Source organism: Hippichthys cyanospilos, chromosome 2 (assembly GCF_059441005.1).
Source record: "Hippichthys cyanospilos isolate Australia breed blue-spotted pipefish chromosome 2, RoL_Hcya_1.0, whole genome shotgun sequence".
Lineage (NCBI taxonomy): Eukaryota > Metazoa > Chordata > Actinopteri > Syngnathiformes > Syngnathidae > Hippichthys > Hippichthys cyanospilos.
In genome coordinates, this window is record NC_142370.1 from 23257264 (window position 1) to 23277292 (window position 20029).

At 43.4% G+C, this 20029-nt stretch overlaps 1 protein-coding gene across 2 annotated transcripts in view; it reads right to left on the reverse strand.

Moving 5' to 3' along the window:
* Positions 1–2553: 2553 nt before the first annotated feature.
* The window catches only part of LOC148427885 (partitioning defective 3 homolog B-like), a 96320-nt gene continuing 78844 nt past the window's right edge, over positions 2554–20029 (reverse strand). For both annotated transcript variants that reach the window (XM_088408547.1, XM_088408546.1), the window contains 2 exons: positions 12697–12773; positions 2554–3427 (listed from right to left, as the gene is read on the reverse strand). In XM_088408547.1, coding sequence (XP_088264673.1) covers positions 3085–3427; positions 12697–12773 — 420 coding nt within the window. In that variant the 3' untranslated portion in view covers positions 2554–3084. The remainder of the gene's footprint in view (positions 3428–12696; positions 12774–20029) is intronic.

Consider the following 20029-nt stretch of genomic DNA (forward strand, 5'->3'; position numbering starts at 1 on the left):
TCCCGGCTGGGTTACGGACTTCAGCTGTTCCCGGGCCGCTTTGCTACTCGGTGAACGGGGCACAAGGCTCAGGTCAGAGGGACAGTGCTCTTCTCATATTTGTCTACATCAAAAAAAAAGATGAAAGGTTTAAAGAGGAGACACCAAAAGATGGTGTTAGAAAAGTTGCGGACGCCTCAAAAAGGTAGAGGCCCACTTGCTTTCCGGCGAGAAGACACTCCACTTCTAACCTCTGAGCGGCACCATGCGCTCACACGTTAACGATGTGCGAACGCTATCAGGAAAGGATGCCAAATGTCAACAATAGGCAATCAAGCAGGTTTCACAAATAAACGCCTGCTCCCAGCAAGCAATTGTTCTTAGCACAATGCACAAATCAATCTTTTTGTGTTGCCACGGCGATGCCATCAGCTCAGAAAGGGGCCGCCGTTCAGGAGAGGGGCTCCCGTTTCCATGGTGATAGTTGGTATAAAAGATGATGTGTGGGCGACCCCAGCCAGCCGGCAACATTGCTTTTAGGGGTAAATCGACAAAATCAAAACCAAGATGTAAGTATGGAACTTTAAACAAAGCGCAAGGTGAGAAACCAAGCGAGAATATTGCGTAGGATATGAAATCATTTCTAATATCAGGCCAACTGTGGAAAACCAATTTCACAGCTGGTGAACAGTCTCAAACGAACACAGTTGCTGGAGGAGCACCCTACAAGTTGAGTGATACCGTGCGGCCACACCGCAGCAGCTACAAAAGTGGATGAGGCGTACGCTGGCGAAAATCATCCACGACAGCGTCAGTCTTCGCATTCGGGATCTTTAAAAGGCAAATCGGCCGTCAGATATTCCCATGGCCTCACGCCAACCTGGAGGTGTGTGCGGGGGGAGCTTTTTAACGGACGGTATAATTAAACGAGAAGGTCCGCTAGGCCCTTCCCGACCGCGGTGGGATTGCGACGTTTTAACGAGGGCTGAATTGAAATCAGCGGCAGCGGGTGAAGGACTCATGGGCCAACGTGTGGGAATGTGCCTTTAATGAAGAAGATGAACGAGGACGATAGCGAGGAGGTCGAGGTGACCGTGGGCGCTGGCCTGGAACTTCATTGTGGATTTTGAGGGTGAGTCGTGCACTCCACAGCCCCCCCCCCCCCCTCCCAGGTGTTTTGGGAACCGTGCGAGGAAGAGATAAGTGGTTCAGCCCTCCACTTTGCCCTCCTAGGAGCACGTCGTTTGATTGACACATGCTAACAAGGTAAAGGATTGGCCCACAACTCATAGCAAAGAGAGCAGGGGAACCGCTGCCTCTTTTCGTTTTCAGCATCCTTAGCTGTGCTATTTAACCGTGCAGCTAACCCCGCTACACCAAAAGGAAGCACACACATTTATAGCGCGAATAGACTTTTCATTCGAATATGCTTTCATTAAACTTCATGCAATATGCATCAAGAAAAAGGGGAGAACAAAAAATTCCAAAACAAACCTCAGATGTGCATCAACATCGAACAAGTTTACCTGCCTTACACAAAGTCTCAGAGAGAGGGAGCTTTGTTTAATCCTTCTCACAAACAGGCAAACGAACCGCTGTGTTATGAACCCTTGAAGCCTCTACACATGAGCTCAGTTTTAGAACTTTCGCAATTGGAGCTTTATTTACATAAATGGGCGCTTCTCATATTTTGCAAAGCCCACCACTATAAATGTATTATTTTATCTATAGAAGATGAATAAGTATACATAAATCTATATCCTTTTTATCATTAAAAAAAGAAAAAAAAACGGTATAAGTAAACTTTCAACAAATGTTAACTACTTTTTACAGCATTTAAAGCTTACAGATTCATCTAAAACAGAAACAAAATAACCAAGTGCATCAGTGTCTGAGATTTTTAGAAAAATGTTTGATTGTTTATGTACTACGGTTATGACTTGCTAATTGTAAAATACAGTATCTAATTTTCCACATGCTGATTCCCAAAAGTGTTGCTCTCCACAACGTGGCCGAATGAAGAAATACAACACTGGCGTCCGGATCCCCCTCACTTTTAACATTGTACTAAACTATTTTATTTGCTTCACAAGAAATGCCATGGAGTGAAATCACTGTACCACAGGAGAGGCAACCGGTGTGCATTTTGCTCACACGAATTTGAACACATTGTCTATATGATGCTGGTTTCAAAGGTGCAGCATGTCTGCCGACTGACAGCAAGGCCGGCCCTCTGTTGGCTTTGATGCTAATTAAGGACTGATTTATAAAAGGAGCCCCACTCCACAGTAATTATCGCCTTTTCAGGACTAATTTTGCCAATCAGTGCCATCTTTTTTTCGGAGAGCAAATTGGGCCATAATCATCATCCTGGAGGAGATCTAATTGCTGCTGCTGATTTGGTCCTTATCAGAACACTGGCTACTTCTTTCAGTTGTCGTCACAGAGCTCATTTATGGGAGATGAGGTGCAGGGATATTAGGCGGAATATTAGAAAGTGATGACTAATGAAGTTGTATGAGCTGGACTGAACATTTGAAATATGCATGCGTGTGAACAAGCAAACCACAGAGAGAACATTTCCATATTTATTCATGCAAAATGTTTCTATAAAAATGAATGTGAAATTAATTGATAGAGTCACGGTGTATGGAGTCATTTATAGTCTGCGCTCGATCAAACATTTTACATTTTATTAGGAAAGAAAACACAAATTATTACTAAAAACAGTCATATCATTTGCAAATGCAAAATGTGTGCCAAAAGGATACTTGCAATGGACATCAAATTCTTGTCCTGTACTGTGATTTGACATCCTGCTACACTAGTGGGTTGAGGTGCGCTCGCTTAACATTCTATCCAGTGAAGCCAATTACGTCGGTGAATAAACATTGATTGTTTTGCTCCAAGAGTCATTTAAATACCCGGCCTAAATGTCACAATTTTACAAGATTTTAATTACATCCACATGCTTGTAAATTTACAGCAGCCTGCTTTTTGGCTATCCTTGGTTGGGAAAACAAACAAACAAAAACGCTTCTGCATAATATTTCACTGGAGTGAAAAAAAAACAAAAAAACAACACACAGTTGTAAATAGATTAAATTAAACAGCACCTATCACGGCGTTTTTCCGTCTTGGATCAGGCTGTCTGTCATCTCCGTAGCCATAGCGATCAGGGCTTGCGTAACGCCCCGGGCTGGCATGCCGGTAGCCGCTTCCCCCGTTCCCTACGGCCTCATAGTAGTGGCGACCTTTGCGGCCGGTAGCGGAGGAGGGAAGATTGTCCTGATCCGTGGCCGTACCGTATTGTTGTCCGCCATGGGGAGATGAGTTGTAGTGACGCTGGTTGTGGGACACCGAGTTATGGACGGACTGACTTTTGTCGCGGTAGTGATCTTGGGAGCGTGCGGATCGAGAGTGGGTCGGGTAATCATATGGGTCCCTCCTGAAAAAGACAGACGAAAAAGCCATTAGCCGAGTTGACCGCAGAGGACTGTACTGGTTTGAACTGGTGTGTGTGCGCGCGCGCGCGCGTGAGTATCAGTTGGAAGTGTCTGGCTGCCACATACTATCCATAAAAGATTAGGATCGAATTAGATCAAATAAGATTAGAAGTCCCCACAAGAAGGATTTAGAGAAATGTGGAGGGGGTTCATTGAATGTTCGCCGATTGCCCGTCCCGAGTCCAGATCAACACCTGTTGACCTCCCAATCAGATTGTCTCACTGACTGCAAATTAAGCACTGACTTCCAGTAAATTCAGCCTTGGCAACAGGATATTCCAGGACTGCGGTGAGCTGGAGTGATACCACGGAATGTGTGTGCGTTTTGACCACCCAAACAGAGTGATACACACAGGTGGTCCTAAGAATGAACAGCGCAGCTTTGTCTTTCAGCAGAGGTGGCGGTGGAGTCACGCACGACATATGCGCTGCTGCGGAATGTTAAGATCCGTTTCCACAAAAATGTAGCGTTTGGATTTAGCATGGTACAGAATTGGGACCGGTTGAACGGACAGCCGTTGTGGAGGATACCCGGCTATGACCACTACTACTACAACAACTCACCCAATAGTGACTTACTACTTTTTCCCAATTGATGAAATCAATTTAAAAAAAAAAACTTAACACTGTGCTGTAATATTGACTTGCTTTTGAGACGTTAGTTTAACGCAACCATACAATTTGGTTGGAGGCTGAATTCTAGTGACCAATAATGGAAAATCACTTTTTGATGGTAACAATTAAATCGCAAGAGAAGAGAAAGCTGCATGGGACATTTTCTGTGCAATATTTGAGCAAAAACAAACAATTTATAATTAAAACAAAATCCCGAAACAGGAAACCGGTCAACACATCCAACCGCTGCAATGCAACCTCTTCCATACAAAAAAAAAAAAAAATCAAAAGCAAAGCGATGTGAAAGGCGCTTTGGACCCAGGAACTCGGAAACTGTGCATCTCTTTGAGGCCACTGTTGGTCTGTTTACTCTCAAGGGACTATTTAGGCTCTCAGCTGTTAAGTAAGTACATCAGCAGATACAGGGAGCTACAGTAGGTATGGAAAGTATTTAGACCCATTCAAAACTGTTCACTCATTGTGTCATAGCAGCCATTTGACAAAATCAAAAATGTTCATTCTACTTCTCGAAAATGCACTCCGGACTTCCGATGATGACATCGTAGGAGAAAATCATGTGTTGGGGGGGGGGGTCTCTTACTCATACTCGGGCCAGCAAAGCTACAGATACTGGCAAGTTAGCTGCGCTGGTTGTCTTTGATGACATCTGGAATGTGGAAGTTTTTGAAGATGTATTAAAAAGGAAAACTGAATTATTGTATGACCATAAATCTTCAGAATCACCACAGCCATGAGTCTTTTCGGGAATGATGCAAGTTTTTCACACCTGCATTTGGAGAGCTTCTGTCAGTCCTCCTCGCAGATCCTCTCCATTTCTGTCAGGTTGGATGGTGAACGTTGGTCAAGAGACATTTTGAAGTCTATCCAGTGATGATAGATTAGGCTTAGGTCCGGGTCCTGGCTGGCCAGTCACAAATGGTCGCATAGTTGTTTTGAAGTCACTCTTTTGTTTATTTTGTGTGTATTTAAGTGTCATTGCTGTGTTGAAAGGTGAACCTTCGACCCAGTCTGAAGTCTCCAGCACTCTGGAGGAGGTTTTCTTCTGGGATATGTCTGTACTTGGCCGCATTTATCTTTCCATCAATTGCAACCAGTCATTTTTTTTTCTTATTTCTTATTTCTCGTAGCATGAGAATCCTTTGTGTGTGATTTTTGTTTTGTTTTGTTTTGTTTGTTTTTTTTTGTTATACACTGATACATTTCACATATGTGTGATTTGCAAAATGAATTAATGTACTAATTGCAGGGATGGGGAGCATGCAGATGCGTATGTGAGCACATCTGCCAGCGACCACAAACCTGCAGGTCGAGTGACATGAAACAGACACTCCCTGCATACAGAAAACGTCAATGGCAATATGTGTTGCATGTAAAACGGCCATTTCCATTCACATGGTCACTAAGAAGTACACTAGTTTGCTTATTTATTGTAAGTCATGTTCATGCTCACTTAAACAGATTTAAGGCCACAAATTATGCAAAGTGTGGATGGGGAGTTCTCAAGACTCCATAAACCTTGTCTAGCAAATATGGTCATTTACTTAATTAATTGCAGCTTGAGTTTAATTTCCTGCATTAAACTTAAAGCGCCTACCAGAGCACATCTGTTTCTGGATCAATTGTAAACAGCTAACAGGTGAAAAACTTGGAAGTCAGTCATTAAGTTAGAAGGATGCTACACTTGGAGAGGTTTGAGTTCAATTTTGAAATTTAGAGGGGAAATAACTTGATTTAAACACACACACTATACAAACAAGGTTTCATATTAAGCCGCTTTCTTTAAACTACAAGGACGTTTAATCAGGTACATTACAAAGACACTAAACTACGGGTAAAGGAGTAGCAAAGATAAGAACTTAGTTTGGATGGAATACAATAAAAAAATAAAAGAAGCAAAATCACCATTCTTTGCAAAACATTGATAATGCAAGTTGAACTGCGTACGAACATGAAACACATTCAAAATATTTCTTAGTGTCACTATTGAACATTCGGTAGAGAGGAGTTATCATGACTTAATTGTTGTAACACAAAAGTTTGTGTGGTGCCAGAAGTCTCTTTAATGTTTGCAATGGGTGGTGGGCACCACTACTTTGGTGATTAGAGAATTAGCAGCAGAATTAGCACCCTATTCCCGAGTCCAAGAACGGCTGTGCACATTTGCATGTATAAAATCAATTTAAGCTTAATTACACGGGTTACACAAAGCAGACCTTTTGCCACTGGAGCCCCCATGGCAGCCACCCTATTCAAACCAGGCTATGTCAACAATAGGTACACCTGGCCATATAAGGAGTGGCTGTTGTTTGTGCATCGAAAAGAGGTTTGACATGCATAGAATGTAGAATCATAGAAGCAATTGTCCACTAACTAATTCAACCAATTTAACTTAGCTGAGCTAACGCCGTCTGGAAGGGTAGACAGATCAGAGAGGGAAGAACAACTCAACTTTGTTCATTGCGCTGACTCCACAATGCATTCACTCGAAATGCACTCAGCCTTACTACGCAACTGCAGAGGTAAGTGAAAGATAGCATTAGCAGTAGTAGAAGTAGATTTGATAGTAGTAATGGCAGGTTTAGTTGTAAGAGTAGTTGTAGTGGTAGTAGTTGATTTCGTTGTAGCCTTGTTAGTATATTTAAGTCTACAATTTAGTCCCAATAGCAGTAGTAGCGTTGGGGGCTAAACCTCCAAGATTTCCCGGTCCTGACAATCAAACAACTGACAGAGCACGTGCACACCTGGATGCAGCTGAGTAGGAACCGGCCCGCCCCATATGCACAAACATCATCAGGACCTGCGTTTGTGTATATGTGAATGGGCACACATTTTATTGGAGTAAGAAATTATGGCAGCAGGAAAGTTATACAGCAATCGCCGTCAGACTCATCTCTGTATTGGGGGAAGGAGGGACAAAGGTTTTCAGAGGTCATGCTCGGGACGAAGGAGAGTGATTGTGGAACAGAGCCATGCCGAAAGATGAAAATCTGCGGCATTACTGTTTAATGACAAAAGCAGATGGATTTCTCAGTCTCCAAATGTAGGAAGGCTCAGGCGCTGTAGCAGCCCGTGTTGAGTTTCCTCGAGGCTTGACAGGCCATATAAAGTTTGCCACTTGCTGATATTATTCTACTCGCTTTTCGGGGTGGATGGGAATTTTAACTTCTAAATGCAAATTTCTGGAATACCACATTGTCGTATACACGGCAGGATATGTATTACTTATTGAGTTTGCAGGGACACATTTAATTTAGGTATAACGGGAATATTTTATTGGTCCATTCCCAGCTCAGGGAGGACTTGTGGCAAACGGATGCAGAAAGAGAGAAATAAACAGATGAGCCATACAAATACGAGTGGGAAAATTTATCGAATCACTGCAATCATGTAAACTGGTTGCACCACAGGCGTCTCAGCCACGATGGGACAAAGCCAGCAAAAGAGCGTTCATTTCCGACCGCTGACTCCATGAGATCAAATGCGGTTAGCTGGACAAACACGGCTGTCTCTGTACACCTTCAAAGGGGCCAGCCAATAAGAAAGGGGCCAGGGGCACAGCACGGGGACTTACAGGCCATAATCCCGGCACATTGTTTCATTATTCACTGTTAGAGGTAGAGGTAGCTATTGAAAAGGGGAAAAAATATGACAGCTCCAGAACAGTTTATGATAATTAAATGAGCTGCAATGAGCTGCATGAGCTCAGAATGAGTCCTTCAGCATCCGGATAGCAGAAAGTGACGATTACTTCACAAGCTGTGACATCAAAAAGATGGATGACAAGCATGGTTCAAATACCCCACTGACCACAACTGAGAGCAAATGGGAGCTAACATCAACCACATGCTGAGTTTCTTCTATTCTCCCGTTTTTGTCTTTACTTCCGAAAGGTTCACATACTGAGACATGGCAGGGAAACTAAAGGGGCTAAAAAAACCCATGTCTGTAAAAATCCACTGTGAGTACTTTAGGACAGCCAAGAAGCTGTCTTTTGTTGATTAAAACGCCACACTTCTATGACATTTCATGGTAACAATGAATTTGACCAGCAGTAATGACAGCAAAAGACAGAGGTTAAGGGAAACAAACCAGTACGGCAAATGAGTCAAAATTTATTCAACTTCAATTTGAGAGCTATACATAAGGTACTCCTGATTAGGTGTACTGTTGATTTTTAGAGAAATTAAAGGATTTAAAGTGTGCCAAAAGATTGTGCATGTTCAAATGTATACATTTTCAAATATGTTCAAACACACTGTAGATTTTGGAGAAAATTATACGATTTACACTTAAAAAATGCTTTGCCAATACAACCCTTAACCACGAGTTCGATGTTGCCACAATCAAAATAAAGAATCGCCACTAATCCAATCACCTACCGGGAACAATTCAGGGGGGCTGGGATTGGATAACCTGGGGCTGGGTCATTGCAGCCCTGACCTGCTGCTTTGAATTGGTCTTAATGTTGTCCATATGTCAGTGTGCATACATGGCCTGTAGCCTCGGACTGGCTTGCGGCTCTCATCTAACAGAGCGCTAAGCGACACCATTCTCCTCCAAGGCTCTCCATGTGAAAACGCGTAAAATCCTGTTGACTAGACTGGCATAAATTCCACTTTCTTTGAGTACAGCCCAAATGACAATGACGACTACCACAGGAATAACACGAGGGGAATACACAAAACTGATAGATTTTGGTCCCGACATCATGTGGCATCAGACCAAAAAGACGGCTTTTCATTTTGGGGGATTAAGTTGCACATACAGATTGACACTCAATGTATTTGGCCCCAATTTTAAGCCTGTCTCCAAGTACAACCTTGTCTATGCGATTCCATCTGTGGGGTGCTTTGCTTGTAAATTATTCCAACATGCAGACATGCCCGTACGTACGCCCGCCCACATACTCTCTATCTCTCCCTCCCATCTTTCCAGCTGCAGCCCCCGCCATCTCCACACAAAGGCAGCCCAAATGTATGCTAATGAGAGACAGGCCAATGGCGGAGCCACACTCATTTGGAGAGGAAATGGCTTTCACTAATGGAAGCACCCAAGGGGTTTTACACTAAATTCAACTTTGACTATCAAAGACATGTTCTGCTGTGTTGGCTTGATTCGCTCCTCTTTTTCTCACCTTGAAGAAAAAACAATAAAACCACAACACTTTTAGAGTATATTTATGTTGTCTACTCCTCTTGCTGTGATAAAGTATCACACTTCTGACTCTCTTTCCTTCTGTTGAACTTCTTGAGTCAAATTAAAATTGAACTTGTGTGCCAAACTTATGACAAGCAGCCAGTTTAAGGGCAAGACTAAATTAAATAATGGAATAAATATCTGAAACACCATAAACAGCTACCCGGGTACGGAGGAGGAGACCCTAGTAGCAACTAGGAGCTCAGAAGGTTCCAAATAGAGTAGCGGGAAACATTCCCTACAATGACGGTTTTTTAGTGTGAACGGAAAGAGAAACTCACGCTACCAGGCTACAGCAGAAGAGTTCCTGCGGTGTGAGAGGGCCTAATGATGGTCTTGATGGCTCTTCCGCGCAGCTGACCTAAAATTTTACTTCAAAGAGTTTTTGGCTTTGGGGGGACTGACTGTCCAGCAAAACCTTGGCCCTCCACCTTGTATGGTTTGCAGCAGTCTTTCCCCCCACTGCTCTGGCACTCGGTCGCCAGCTCAGCATATTTGGCCGTCTTGCGTTCTTGGGCCTCCTCCATAGTGTCTTCCTGGGAGACAGTAAGCTCAACCAGGACCACTTGTTTTGTTGACTCCAATGTTAACACAATCTCTGGGCAAAGTCAAGTGGCGGAAATGTTCGCCGAGAACTTGAGCTGTCTTCCCAGGTCGACATGGAGTTTCCAGTCTCGTGCGGTGGTGAAGAGCTCTCCAGAGGAACATAGCTGATGTTGTGCCTTCTCCCCAGCTCTGAAGAAGGTGATGGACTGCTTTCCGGTGTGCTGGTATTTGCAGTTAGTAATTGCTGTGCTGAGCGTGTCCACCAGAGCCCTGAGGACCTGGTCGTGACGCCAGCAATACTGTGCTACTCTCAAGGCGTTCAGCACTGACAATGTGCTCTCGCGTGGCTCTCTTCATGCACAGCTGGCATGCTGCAATCTCTGCCAAGCCCTAGCACTACAAAGTGCTTCAGCTAGGGAGAACATCATATACTGACTGGATGAGGAACTCTATGTGCTGAGGTCCGAGTCTCCAAAGCTTTGGGCGGGTGATTTTCTTTTTGCTGCTCGACGTGCTCCCACCTCGTCCAGGCGCCTTGTTTGTCCATAGCCCCCATCTAGACCCACCGATCCTCCTCCACCTCAGCTCTGATCACATCCTGTACCATTTGATGTTTCTCCATTCTGCTCGCTTTGTTGTACCAAGGCTTGGGGAAGCTACCACCTACTGCTGTGTTGCCTACCAAGATGTTATGCTGCGGTCGTGTCTCTGCTCTGTCAACGGCTTCTTGTGCCTTCCACTTCCTCATGTTTTTCACCAGGATCCCTGCTATGGTGACTCCTTTGTCAGTGGAGTCCCGTTACAACAGGTTGCTGATTGGAAGCTGCAGCATGGTGGAATGGTAATGCTGCTGAGGGAGCCCAAGCCACCTGATGAAAAACTGACTGATGCTCTCTTCCAGTGTCTCCACCATTGACAGGGGCCCCTCGCAGACAAGCAGGGGCCAAAGGAGTCTTGGCAGGACTCCATGTCGGTAGATCCAGGTGTTGAATTTCCTGGCATCTATTGCTGTGAGACATGTCAGCTCAGCCTTGGTTTGGAGTGCATCAAAGTCCCTCAAGGAGCAATTGAAGACCTACACCAAACTTTTAAGAGTTTTTTTTTTGTCACCTTTGGAATTGGTGTCCCTCCTCTCGTAAAGCGGAACCTCGTGATCACCCTGTCTTTCTTCAAGACCAAAGACCTAGACCCGGTGGGCTTAAAACTCATCGTTGTCCAAGAGATGAGCCACTGTAGCCCCTGCAGCCAGGAAAAGAGGTTGCCGTCACTGTAAGGTCGTCCATATAGGCTCTTCTGAGAGTGCCAGATATCGACAAGGGGCCTCTACACTCCACTTCAGCCGACTTCACAATCAACCTTCTGTGCCATTCAGGTTTCCTGAGTGTGATGAGCTTTCTCCTCAAGATCAGAGGAAATTTTTTCATTGTGGGTCAACCTGTGTTCCAGTCCGACTGTGAAGAAATACTATCTGCAAGAGAATCGCTTCCCTCTGAAATGTCTGCTGGTGCTGGATAATGCCTGTGCTCACCCTCCTGGCCCCGATGATATCCTTGAAGAATTTTTATGTATCAAAGATTCTATTTCTTAAAACCGAACACCGCCCCCTCCTCCAACCTGCACTTTCTGCCGTTTAGTTCATACTGTGTTGTTTTCTGCTGTTTGCTTTCCTCCTCTTCTGCTCATGCTTTCTTTTTGTACTTTTTTTGCTTGGTACTAATTCGATAATTTACATAAACTGGACTCAAGATATGAAAAAAATATCCCAGAATGAATTAATTTCAGATCTCAAGGAACCACTGTACTATTTTTATGAACTTATAGCCTTTGTCATATGCTCCTTTATTCACTGTTGTGATTGGCTTGCTCCTTGATGACTTGACTTGACTACAGTATCAGTTGCCATGGATTTGCTATGGTTCTTTAGTTTGCTGGATTCTGTCACATGAGATTGATGTCTAACATTATTTGAGCCCAAGGTTCACAGTGACGTGTCAAAATATCAAGTAGAGCTCTCAAACTATCGTGTCAATTGGTCTTCCTAGTTTCTAAGTTTAGGTTCCGAGTCTTGAGTGGTTTCTTTCTAGGAGTTAGTTTCTTACTTATAGTAATGTTGGACTTGTGTCTATTAGCCTTTCTACTTTTCCACTTCTGTGTCCTATCTGCTCTTGGATACAAACTCTCCTGCTAATGTGACATATCTTTGTCAGACGACATTGTAAGAAAAAAAAAAAAAGTTATTTCTTAACTATCCAATGTTATCAAGTCTCCATTTGAATAATTCCTTACTCCTTCTTCTGCTCTGTGATGTGCCCTCTTAGTTTGTTCCCTGCTTTCAGTTATATCAAGCGGTCCAATAAGCCGTGAAATGACTTTTCTCTCTCCTCATCTCCCGACTGGTGCCCTCTCTACATTCACCTTGCATCCCTCTGCCGGCGTGGCACTAATTTGAAACCTTCTACAGAGAACTGATGAGCCACACGTGTTTATGTTCCTAATTTGACAAGAGAGCAGCTAAACAAACACAAAGAGTGAAGACAGCGACGGTAAAGCCGCAGGAAAGGCTGCGCGAGCCTGACGAGTGCTGAGCGTCCTCGGGCCGCTTCTACGCATAAGCTGTCTGCGGCGGCCGTGCTCTCTGGAGACCTGATCAGTCCTATTCCTGGGATGAGTAGACACTCCCAAGGCAAACACTCCAGATTTAATTATGAGCTCCAAAGAGGATTAGCTTGGGCCGTGTATGTCTGTGTATGTGTGCGTGTGTTTGGGGGGGCACAAAGATCGCCATGAATCCTGCCTTCTCCACTTGCAGTGGTGAAGAAATACAAGCTCTTACCTAGAGTGTGTGGGGTGTGGCCGGTCCAAATCTTCATATAGGTGCAAAGATCGGGATTCATCACTTCTGGGTGCCAGCTGCAAGGGAATACAAGAGTAAGTTGACTTGAAAAGCCCACCATCCACCAACGTAATGGCAGCGATTCTCAAACTAAAAAATGTTTTTGCTATGTGAAGTGTCATTGTGATAAAATAAGGATTGGCTTTTGTTTGGATTTTTTTTGCACTTGAATGCAGTTTTTTTTCTGTTTACCAAGGGTGTCAAACTAATTTTATCTTACTAATAATCAGACAACATTACAAGTTTTTCATTTATGAAAGAAAAAAATATATAAACTGATGTACTTCACAAAATCACCTCGTGGGCCAGATTAAAACCCATTTGTGGGCCGGAACTAGCCCGCAGGCCGTGTGTTTGACCCACCTTTTAACCTGTTTAAATGCTGTAGAATAGTTGTTGGTGAAAGTTGTTTTTTTGTATTGCTTTTTCCTTGTGTCAAAGTTAAAAAGGATAGAGTTTTAGGTATACAATTTTTATGGATGACAATCTTATTTATGGTCGGTGTGGAAAGCAGGGGGGCACGCCATAAATATCTCATTCTACGCAGATTGTCCACATACAAAATGATGCGGCACAAAAGTGGGTCCCTGTTTCAAAAGCAGTCTAAAGGGTAACTTAACATAGTGGCTTTCTATAAGACATTTCAAATGTGGCCATATATTATCAGTGATATCAACAAACAAGTACTGTAGAACCACAAGTATGGTCTGTGCCCTCTTGATGAACATGAGTGTGTGCACTTTGGGCCAACAGCATTGGCGTTATAAAAAGAACAACTGTATTCAGAGTCGGGCGGAGGGGGTACACATCCTCCCACCTGGGGGGAGTGCTGATTAAAGACAGTCATGGGCGCATACAGTAAAACTACAAATATGCAGTGTTTGTATTTTCATGCCACATTGGAAGGCAGCCCAACTTCCTCCTAGATTATTACAGACATTATGTAGAGTTGTTGAATGGCTGGGTTACTCAGCTTGCGCTCACTGACTTGTTACTTTTTCTCCCAAGCTCCCAGTGCAACAGAAAGGCAACAAACATGAGGAACTCATAAAATAGACCATGAGGGGTTTTACAAGGGCAGTGAGAACAACGCTCATAAAAAAGCATGAGACCGTCAAAGTTACCAGATTGTGATGCTTTATAAAGCAGCACAAAGAGCAGGGACTCACTGGTGGTACATTTTTACAGAAAATAAAGCATAACATTATCTGAACACCAACAAAACAAAAGGCTGAAGCTTTCAATTCACAGGCTAAAAAAAAGCTAATGATTGGACTCTTCTGACAGCTAAGTTGAATAACCCTCAACATTGCATGCCCTCTTTTAACTTAACAAAATAGTGTTGACTGATAAATAATTTTCGTAAAATCCATGTTGAAATGTTACCTGTTCATTTTTAAAACACATTGTGCAAAATGCAGCATTGGAATCAGTATTTAGATCGTGCCAAAAATGTGGAAGGAATTTTGCTTCACCTAGTTGATTTTTTGCCTGTATGTCACTTTGTGTGGCAGTGCAAGCGTTCTCTTGTATGCCAGCGGTGCCCTAGAAACGGCAGCCTGTTACAAGTCCGTCCGTCCATTTCCTAGAGCTCTCTTTCTATCCTCACAAGGGTCGCAGGCTTGCTGGTGTCTATCCCAGCTGACTTCGGGCAGTAGGCGGGGGACACCCTGAACTGCCATGCATGTTCTTTGGAGAGTGGGAGGAAGCCGGATTGCCCGAGAGAACCCAAGTGGACTCAGGGAGAACATGCAAACTCTACAGGAAGGCCGGAGTGAGGTGGATTTGAACTCGGGTCCCTGAACTGTGAGGCGGACGTGCTAACCACTGCTCCACCGAGCCTCCTATCTTAACCATGAAAACAAGTTGGTTGCGGGAGTAATGGGTAAACACCGTAGGGCTCCACTGATTGTAAAGGTGGAATTACCTGAAATCTCATGCCTACTCTCAGTTTTCAAATCCAAACACAGGCTGTTTACCCAGTGGATAGCTTTAGCCACTAAACCTGCCATACACCACGGCAGTGTGCATGATGCTTACATGCACACCGACAGACGTATACAAGATCACAGACAAGCAAAACAAGTAAGCACGGGTCATACAAAAATGCACACGAGGTTTGACAAAACAAACGGCCCAATGAGAACTAATAGCTGCACCCAGAATATTGCGCGATACTGTGAGCATGTACTAACCCATTGTACATTAGCGCATATCATTAGCATGTCTGGATACTAAAGAGAGCGCTAACGTCCCTCAACAAGAGCCCCAGCAGAGCCACGGCCTGGGAAAGACAGCATCTCGCAGGCCGACTCAATGGCTCACTGCCGTGTTCCAAATTAGGTCTTGATTTCAAATGTAAAAGGACCCTATAAATATTCCATCCCTGCGTGGCAGACAAGGCATGTCATGTCAAGCAAATGGGACATTAAGCGCACCAGTTGGAAGACCTGAGTTTATGTGTGTGCGTGTGGATTTATGCGAGCGAGCGTGTTTGGGAGTACGTTGAAAAAGACGTACTTCACGCTCTCACTGCTATGCAAGAGGGGAAAAAGAGGTCAGTGGGAAGAAAGAGTGTGGTGAGAAGGACAGCAAAATGTGTGTTCAGACATATTGAGTCAAATTCTTTTGTCTTTTAAACCGTTATGGCTTGGAGGCAGTGTCTAGATCACAATGGATGTTTTTCATACACAGTACAACATTTATCCAAACTGGACAGCCAGATTCGGTGGTAGATGTTTGGGGAAAAAAAAAAAATTAAAGAAATGAAGATCATCCTAACAGGTGAATTTTGGTCCAAGATTTGAGGCGGTCAGGACACAATCAAAAAGTTGTCAAGTGGTGACACAAAACTGCAAAAAGTTCATTCTGTGGCATTGCGGCTGCTTTGTGCAGAGGTCTGGGCCTGACAAAGCAGAATCTTACAGTCAGATTTCAATCAGAGAATCAGACTCCCCTCCTAACAATCTCTGTCTTCTAAAGTGTATAATTGTGTTTGGCTGAGTGAGCACAGTGTAAGTAGTCTCCATTTTCCCCAAATTAGAGAGCTCTGCTTTGTCAGTGCCAGATGAGACTGTGACACACAGGCGCGCGCGCACACACACACACACACACACACACACACACACACACGCAGGGGCGGCACAGCTGTCACATTCATCACTAAGTATTGCTGAAGCTCAGGAAATGAATTTCTTGGAGCACTACGGGCTTTGATGCAATGCTGTGATGCTCACATATACAGTACAATAAAGCTCCAAAGAGCATCCAAATGCTTTGACACAAAGCCCAAGCGCTGCATTCTACCACAAAGATGCACAGATTGGTTTTCTCCAAGCGGCTTTCCTTCGCTGTCACTTTTCAAATGGCATAATAAAGATCCTGTACAGTATTAGCTTCTTTTCTTCCATATTTCGTCTGCTCCCTTCCCCTGTAATCCATCTTAGATAATAATTAAGCATGTGACTCCAATGTGTAGACTATCATCATGCAGTATCTTACACCACAATTGTTGCTACTCTGCTTTGCTATGTGGCATAATACAATTTTAACTTCTCCACTACTGAGCAGACACTCATTCACCTAGACAAAGTGCAAATAACAAAAACCAAAAATTGCGGCAGTAACCTTTTGGCACACAAAATGATGCCATATTAAAAGGCAGTGTATTTTTGTATGTGTGTGGATGCACGTGCGTAGGTGTGTTCATGCGTGTGTATGGGAATATATGCTGTGTTTTGTTTGTTGTTGTTATGTTTTAGAGAGCAAAGAGAGAGTGAGAGATTTTTGCCACACAGTGAACAATCAACACTCACATTTGAGTGTTTTCGTTAGCTGGAGATGTTGTGGGTACACATGCATACCGGCTCTCTCAAATGAACACCCACATACATTTTTTTTTTTACCCTAATGTTAATTCCCTTCAGTGTTTATCATTTGTCGTTACTGTTCCAGCTCTCAACCTCATAGCCTATACTTATAGTGCAACCCTGTAAAGTTGTCAACTAATAATGCTTTCCTCTAACGCCATTCAAGGATGAAAAAACCGTATCAACTTCAGCACTGAAGTTGTTTGAAAAAAGGGGGCACCTCAGGAATAGTGTGTGTGTGTGTGTGCGTGTGTGCGTGTGTGTGTGTGTGTGTGTGTGTGTGTGTGAATAGCACTGCGTGGGCTCAGGAACACTTCGCTTCATCTACAGGTGTAATTTACGACTCTACCATGCAAAGCAAAAGCCATACATCAACAACATCCAGAAAGGCCAGCATTTTTTTGGGGCCCAATTTCATTTGAAATTGAGAGTGGGAAAGTGTGCTATGCTCCGAAGTGGCTACATTTGAAAGTTTTTGGAAATCATGGACTTTGTTTAGTCTGGGTAAAAAGAGGAAAAAGACTACACAGATTGTTACCAGCACAACGTTCAAAATCTGTGATGTATGTAAAGTGTTCATGCCCATAGATGGGCAAATTTTAGATCTGTGATAGCATCATCAATGATGAAAGGTACATGGAGGTGTTGGAATGACACACGCTGCCATCCAAGCAACATCTTTTTTTTCTGGGACGTCCTTGTTTAATTCAGTCAAATAATGCCGAGACACATTGTGCAAGTGTCACAACAAAGTGGCTTCGTGATAGAGTGGGAGGTACTGGAGTGCTAATGGTACTAAAATGGCCTGCCTGCAGTCCGAACCCGTCTGTAATTGAGAATGCGTGGTGCATTATGAAGCGCAAAATCCGACAATGGAGATCCCGGAATGTTGAAGAGCTGAAATTGTACGTCAAGCAGGCATGGGAAGAAAAATTCCATCGACAAAGCTTCAACAATTGGCGTCCTCAGTTCACAAACATTTATTAAGTGTTGTCAGAGGGAAAGGTGATGTAACGGTGGTGGACATGCTTTTGTCCCCAAATCATTGGAATATGTTGCATTAATCAAACTCAAAACAAGTGAATATTGGCAAAAAAAAATAGTTTATCAGTTTAAAGACTAAATATCTTTTGTGTTGTCCCCCAACTGAGTATAGGTTGATTTTTTTTCAGTTTTTGCCCCAACTTCATTGGAATTGGGGTTATGAACCCCAATAGAATGGAACAAAAAAGGCCATCAACTGTCTCTGAAGAGCAGCTACAACCTCCTGAATCAGACAACTTGCACTCAGAACTTTGCCCGTGGGCCAGGAACGAGCGTTTGTTGGTCCGTAAAGGGAGAACGGAGGCCAGCTGCACAGCATCAAAATGAAGAGACTTAAAATAAGAGTGAGCACGAAGGAGTATGCGGTGAGCCCGAGGGAAGCTCTGCACAGATGACAGCCGAGAGGAGTCCGTGAAAGGAATAACTCATGGTGACTTTGCTTCTGCATGATAAAACTCCTGCTAGCACAGTGGGTATGGACACATCAGACTGGATTTAACTTGTGTTTCTGTGTTGAGAAAGTGAACGTGGCCTGTTCCTCAGCAGCTGGTCCTGGTAACTTACTTGTTCAGGGTTATTCTGGGTTTATGCTGGAAAAAAACAACATGTGGTGTGGTGTGTGTAATTATACGGGCCAAAATAGTGCAATAGCCCGGTCTTGAGAACACACCGCCCTTTAATTAGCTCTGGCTTTGAGCGCTGCACCAGGTTACACGTGTAAAGGGGTGAGAGTGACAGTAAAAGGCCACGGTATGTGTTCTGTGATCTCAAAGGGGGTCCAAGGTCCAAAGCCTTTCTTATAGTGACTGTATGGTGAGCTGCTCTATTTGTGCATGGGTGTGTGCACAGAAGCTTTCAGCCTGCTATTGCTGCATGTTTTAATAGGTTCAATTGTGGCCAAAGCTGAGGTGACACAGATGGTGACATTGTGTTGTGTGTATGTGCATGTGCGTGTGTGTGTGTGTGTGTGTGTGTGCATGGGTGTTGGCTTTCGGTCTATGATTTTGGCGTGCGTTTGCGGCATATCAGATGCTAAAATTCATGTGGTTTATTGGAGTCAGAGACGAGTGTGTTTTATCCTCCAACTGGACTGGAAGACTTGCACCCGTAAAGTTTGGACAATAAGCCGCAAACTAAACCTCAATCTAAAAAAAACAAAAAAAACATCACATTGTTCAGACATTTACTACAGTACTTAAGGTTTGTCAAAAATAAAAATAAAAAAATCACTGATTCATAACTTATTTCATACACAATGTAATTCAATATCACTGGTGTTGGGCCAAAGCCTTATCAAATTTGAGTAAATTTGACATCTGTTCTATTGGCTAGTTCACACGCGTCTGTGTGTTTTCTTGTATTATACAAATTATTGATCAAATGCAATTCTGAAAATAGCTTTCTCTTTTTCATCATACAATGTTAATAGTTGAACAAACTTGTTATTTTTGGAGTCCCTTGAATGGTGATGGTTTTGGAGATATGAGGTTTCCACTGGACGCAAGTGGTACACTTGACAAACTTTATTAAAACTAATTCAAACATCTATTGAAAATGTTATATTTTAACAAAGTGTGCAAAGTACTTCTGAGATCTGAGAACAACTTTAACCCTGATTTTATCTAACTTATTCTGATTCATTATACGAATATGCCAAAACACACAAGCTCACATCTTGTTTCTTATAGAGCACCATATTTCTATTTTGTTCCCTTTGACTCAGGAGATATCAGGTGAAAAGCTTCTTTTAGTTAAGTCACATCCCAGATCTTAACTGCTCACTACAAATATTTAAGCTTTGTTTGCACATGCTAATGCACTCTTTTGTTTGGCATTTGAGCCGATGTTATTTGCAGAACAAGCTTGTTTTGGGATTTTGCCAATTTTAGAATAGAGCTCAGAACAATCAAGCTGCATTCTGCTACCTGACACCATCAAGTTGTCTTTCATGTCCTGTTGCACTTTGTCAGAGCCTCCAAGTGTCTGTCAGTAACTTCATCCCATCCCATCTGCCTCGTCCTCATGCCAATCCTGAGATTCTTGTTTTCTTAGATCCTTACCATATTCCATCCGTAAGACTCCGTTTTATTCACATTGTCTGCGGATTTCCTGTATTGCTTTGTCATGTTCTCACCTTGCCTTTGTTTTCCCACGTGTTATATATCATTGCGTGTTCTATTTTCAGTTTGATCGCCACTACCTTCCTTTCTACTTCGGGTCTCCCCCCGGCCCTGTCTGCTTAAGCAGCTTTTTCTTTTTTGTGGGTCACAGTGCTGGCGGCTTACCCAACAGCATGCTCTCACAGCGGGAAGCGCCATCCTGCACGTCATCTAAAACTCTCAACTGTGTGTCGGCCTGAG